This window comes from Gymnoscopelus microlampas (genome assembly GCF_963454915.1).
Source record: "Gymnoscopelus microlampas genome assembly, chromosome: 16".
Lineage (NCBI taxonomy): Eukaryota > Metazoa > Chordata > Actinopteri > Myctophiformes > Myctophidae > Gymnoscopelus > Gymnoscopelus microlampas.
In genome coordinates, this window is record NC_139953.1 from 42984498 (window position 1) to 42990497 (window position 6000).

At 37.8% G+C, this 6000-nt stretch overlaps 1 protein-coding gene across 1 annotated transcript; it reads left to right on the forward strand.

Annotated features, from left to right (window-relative positions):
* Positions 1–993: 993 nt before the first annotated feature.
* Positions 994–3284, forward strand: LOC311062996 (uncharacterized protein; the record flags this gene model as incomplete). The annotated part of the gene is made up of 6 exons (XM_084082214.1): positions 994–1020; positions 1136–1338; positions 1779–1888; positions 2053–2171; positions 2475–2606; positions 3234–3284. 6 exons carry the CDS (start codon positions 994–996, stop codon positions 3282–3284), a joined length of 642 nt encoding a protein of 213 aa, XP_083938340.1.
* Between the last annotated feature and the right edge of the window lie 2716 nt (positions 3285–6000).

The following is a 6000-nucleotide window of genomic DNA, read 5'->3' on the forward strand; positions in this document are numbered from 1 at the left end:
GCTGGCATGTACACGCCACATAATACGTCCATAGCCCAACCAATGGAAGAGTTTGATGTGACAAATGTGGAGGATTGGTTCAACCATGTTGTAACGCCACTATTACAGAGATTCTTACCCCATGGGCAACTCCCTGACCAAATCAAGTATGCCTTCCACCAAGTGCTGTAAGTACAATTCATATTCTTTCATACAGTGAGTAGATGCATGTACAGTCCAGCGTCCATGTCTTTCCAATTATGTTGTGCAGGCTAGTCTTGACCAAAGTCCCAGATTTTCCTGGATGAGCTGAACTAGTTTAATTAAGAGTGCCGGTGGTGTTAGTGGACTTCTGTTTCCTTTCACATTCAACACAACACAACACAAAATAATGGAAATCAACAGAAGGGCAACGTTTATTTATGGATTAACTCAAAAAGTTTCTTTGAATATTACATGCGAGATAGCAAATATTGAGTGAGTAATAACTGGAATTGTTGATTGTAACCTTAAACAAGTGACCCAAGCAAGGCAGGACACAAAGATTACAAAAGGAAAGACAAACACAAGCCCTTTACTAAGATGTGAACACAGGGTAGGTGGCTGAACAAAGTACAAATTATTAAAGGGAACTTAAATACAAACCGACACAAGGAATTTGTCACTTTGTGATAGTGAACCTAACAAGACAAAGGTCAACAATGTCCTGATTTTGGAGTGATAGCAAAGGTCAGCCTGTGGGCACCCTCTGGTGGCCATCCAGAATTATTGCAGGTTATGTCCTTTGTAAGTCCCTTGTTTCGTCCACTGTCCATTATCTATGAATATGGTGCTGATTATTGTGCTTGCTTGTTGAACAGCTATTTGGACATGGGCAATGACACCACTGAGGTCCAGGACACTTGCAGCATAAACCTTGAAGAAAGATCATGTGGCGTGAGAAGGCTTTATTAATTGTTTCTGAATTTCTTTAATTTAAATGTATTACACAAAGGATTCCAGATTCTATTCTAGATGTCGTCGGATAGGAAAGTCATGCCTGTACATCCATTATCCTTCTCCCCATCTCTTCTACCAGCTTACCAACGCAGTGGAAAATGTGGCCCGTTTCATGCACTGTGCATGTACAACTCTACTTTTTCCCCCCTCGTTTTAGAACTTCAGTGAGCTTGCGTCCCACTTCAGAGAAGTGTTTGCTCAGGTGGAGTCTCCATCCCTGACCCAGGAGAACCTGGAGGACCCAGACTTCATCAGGATGTGGTTCCAGATCAAACTGCTGCCTCTGCTGCCTACAGTTCCCATAAGCCTCCTCGACTGCCTCAGCTTTAAGAACTTCACCTGTCCTGTTTACCAAGCCCTGTGAGTTGTCCCGTTTATAAAGGGAATGCTATCTTCTCTAGAACATAACTGTTTCCCAAACATTTTCAGCTTGAGACCTGAAAGATACATTTGGTGACTTCCTGGGACCTAAACTTTTAAGAAAAATCATTATGAATTATAAAGTATGCATATTTAAAAAATGTATTTCTTAAAATCTTCTGAAAATCTTTTGTATTCCTTTTCTTTAATTTCTGAAAATCTGTTGATTTAAAAAAAAAAAGATTGTGGGACTTTGTTTATTTTTTGAAAAAACAAAAAACAAGCAGGATATTTACTTTACCTTACTTTAATTCATAAAACCTGGTCTGTGACCCAAAAATGGGTCAAGAGGAAGACCCTACGTTTGGAAAACACTTATAGTCGAAATACACAAAATAGTCCTGGAATAATGATACATTTCTTTGCATTGCTGGGTCCAGAGTAAAAGACCTGAGTCATCATATGCGTCTCATGGATCCTGATCACAACCACAGCCCAGTGATGTACGAACACTTCATCCATTCCTTCTTGCTACATCACAACACGTCCGGTAAGTGAACCAAGTAGCCATAGCTAGAGACAAGCTCAGAGGACCATTTGTCTGCAGATGTACAGGAATTTCTGTTGCTTTCAGGGTACATTTTTGAGTAAAACATTACTCTATTCTAATACTATACTATTATAGCCTACACTGACTTGTGTATTTATCTTCAGATCCTCAGTGTGTCTCCTCATCCAGCCATAGTGCAGAATGGCTGGAGGAGAACTTTGGATTCTTCTCCATGTTCGCCCCCATCACAGACTTCTATGACCTCAACCGTGACTTCTCTGGAGTGAGTGTGGATAATCTGAACATTTTTACTGAAAACATTGATTTGATTGTTTGTACTTGACACTACAATTTCAGTAACTTAATAACCTTTCAACCTGGCGTATATTTTGGGCATGTCATCACAGGATTGCAAGATTTTCAAAAACGTAATAGCTGATTTGCGAGTGTGACATTATAATTCGATTACGTATAACATAGGGCTTCAGTGGTTAAATCTCATATCCTGCCCTCTCCCATTATGTCCTGTCTGTCTGTCTCTTGTCTTAAACGTGTCCAGATTCTACACCTCCTGACTCCGAAGCAGACTGCAGAGATGCTGCTGGTGCCTACTCCTCCAGAGAAAGACGTCATCATCCATGCAGTGTTTGACCATCTGACACAGTCTCAAGGAGACTTTCCTGAGTTCCTGCACCACCTGGTTCTGCTCGCTAGAGAGGTAACCTCATCTGTAGAGCGTCTTATGACAGCTTAAAAAACGTACAGCAAAATATAATAGTAATTATAATAATAATTATTATTATTATAATGCATGGACTTTTATCCACCCTGTGATGTCTACCAAGTCATGTGAGTGTGTTGTGATGATGTTAAATGGGTTACATTTTAAAGGGGCTACACCATGAATGTAAAAAAATATATATTATATATAAATATTGCCCGCCAACAACCCCGTGGTTAACAATTGGTACTTTCTTGTGCGCCTGGCGTATTTCATCCAAAACTATTTTTAACCTAATTAACCCTGGCATCCGTATTTTGGGCTGGCAAAAATAAGAATCAATTATTATTTTATAGAAATAAAAGTCCTAATAATAATAATTCACGCATTTTCACAAATAAAAAAGAAAGTAGTAAAATTAGCATACATTTCTACAAGCAACATCGTACAACAAATTATAAAAGAGTGATGTGTGTGATTCCATGACATATTAGCCAAAAGGTAAATAAGATATGTAAGGGACTGAATTTTAGAGACTGAATAAATTACATTTGTGGTTGAAAATGTGGTAGCACTCTTTTGAGATGTGTGCTGTGTGTCTCCTGGTGTTTCCAGTAATTCCAGTTTGCTGGTAGTGTCCAGCTGTACGCTGGAGAAGAAGAAAGTGCTCTTTAACATCGCAGAAAAAGCCTTCTCTGGACTCAGCCGCACTACAGCTATCAGCACTACCAGCTTCCAGAATACAGAGCCATTTTTGGGTAAGCAAGCATTCATTCACATGTACATGCGTACAAACACATACTGTATATTGCAGTGGTTCTCAAACATTTCCATGTCAAGGACCCCAAGTTCATACACAACTGTCTCTACTGTACTGTATACCAGTGGTAATAGCCTAACTCAAACATCCTCACAATGTCTCAAATTTCTCACGCACGCACGCGCACGCACGCACGCACGCAAGCACACACGCACACACACACACGCACACACACACACACACACACACACACACACACACACACACACACACACACACACACACACTTCAGAGATGGATAAATTCAGTATTTTCTTTATGACCTGTAGGTGGTGCATCCCTTTCCTATGAGAGAAGTGCCGCTGCCTCCAATGTCAATATGGACCTGGATACCTTTGTCAATCTGGACCCGAGTGTTGTACAGGTTAGTGGCGTGTGCGTGCGTACGTGCGTGCGGCCTTGTGGTTGTACATCTGGGAAAGGCAAGTGGTTAATGTATGTTTTTATAATATAATAATTTATATCTACAATAACTAGTAACTAAAGTTTTCAAATAATTGTAGTGGAGTAACAGTACAATATTTGCTTCTGAGATGTAAGTAAAAGTATAGACAATTGGAAATACTCCAGTAAAGTAAAAGTACCTTCTAATTGTACTTACAATGCTGCGAAGTCCAGAGCTCGATGAATGTTAGGGACCAAAAAAAAAGTCACTACCAATCAACTTTAAATTGCCTGAAACGTACTCCTAACAGGTTTTTGGGGGAACAATTTTTTTTTTGACACAATGGTGTCACTACCGAAACCATAAAAAAATTACTAAGTCCAGAGCTCGATGAATGTTAGGGACCAAAAAAAAAGTCACTACCAATCAACTTTAAATTGCCTGAAACGTACTCCTAACAGGTTTTTGGGGGGATCTTTTTTTTTTTTTTTGACACAATGGTGTCACTACCGAAACGAAAAAAAAAATTACTAAGTCCAGAGCTCGATGAATGTTAGGGACCAAAAAAAAAGTCACTACCAATCAACTTTAAATTGCCTGAAACGTACTCCTAACAGGTTTTTGGGGGAACACATTTTTTTTTGACACAATGGTGTCACTACCGAAACCAAAAAAAAATTACTAAGTCCAGAGCTCGATGAATGTTAGGGACCAAAAGAAAAGTCACTACCAATCAACTTTAAATTGCCTGAAACGTACTCCTAACAGTTTTTTGGGGGAATATATTTTTTTTTGACACAATGGTGTCACTACCGAAACGAAAAAAAAAATAATAAGTACAATATTTGCTTTTGAGATGTAAGTAAAAGTATAGACAATTGGAAATACTCCAGTAAAGTAAAAGTACCTTCTAATTGTACTTACAATGCTGCGAAGTCCAGAGCTCGATGAATGTTAGGGACCAAAAAAAAAGTCTCTACCAATCAACTTTAAATTGCCTGAAACGTACTCCTAACAGGTTTTTGGGGGAATATATATATGTTTTGGCCTCCACACTAAGTGATTTTTTCGGATTTAACTTCGTTTCGGTAGTGACACAATGGTGTCACAATGGTGTCACTACCGAAACGAAAAAAAAATTACTAAGTCCAGAGCTCGATGAATGTTAGGGACCAAAAAAAAAGTCACTACCAATCAACTTTAAATTGCCTGAAACGTACTCCTACAGTAACAGGTTTTTGGGGGAATATATTTTTTTTTGACACAATGGTGTCACTACCGAAACGAAACATTTTCTCTCTCTTTAACATCGCAGAAAAAGCCTTCTCTGGACTCAGCCGCACTACAGCTATCAGCACTACCAGCTTCCAGAATACAGAGCCATTTTTGGGTAAGCAAGCATTCATTCACATGTACATGCGTACAAACACATACTGTATATTGCAGTGGTTCTCAAACATTTCCATGTCAAGGACCCCAAGTTCATACACAACTGTCGGTAGCACTTTACAATAATGACCCGTTATAAAGCATTTATAAACGTTTATAAGTAGTTTGTAAACTATTAACAAATCACTAACAACCTGTTTGTTGACATTTGTAAATGATTACTAAAACCTTTATAACTACAGTTACAAACCATTTGTAAAGTATTAGTAAGTAGTGAACTATTCATGAATAAGCCATTTATATACATCTGTAAAAGATTATTAAATCATTTGTAACGACCCATTCTAAAGCATTTATAAACGTTTATAAGCAGTTTGTAGACTATTAACAAATCATTAACAACCTGTTTATTGACATTCGTAAATGATTACTAAAACCTTTATAACTACGGTTACAAATCATCTATAAAGGTATTAGTAACTATTCATGAATAAGCCATGTATAATACATCTGTAAATGATTATTAAATCATTTGTAACTGATGTTACATAATATATACAAGCTATTGGTAGCTTGTTCATGTTTAACATATGCTTTGTTAAACATTCCTAAAGTATCTATAAATCCTTAGTATGTTATTATGTGCCCTATAGTAAAGTGAAGACAGTTCATCATTTACAACTGTCTGTTAATGTGTTTGTTCATGTTTAACATGCTTTGTAAAACATTCCTAAAATATCTATAAATCCTTTGTACATGTTATTATGTGCCCTACAGTAAAGTGAAGACAGTTCATC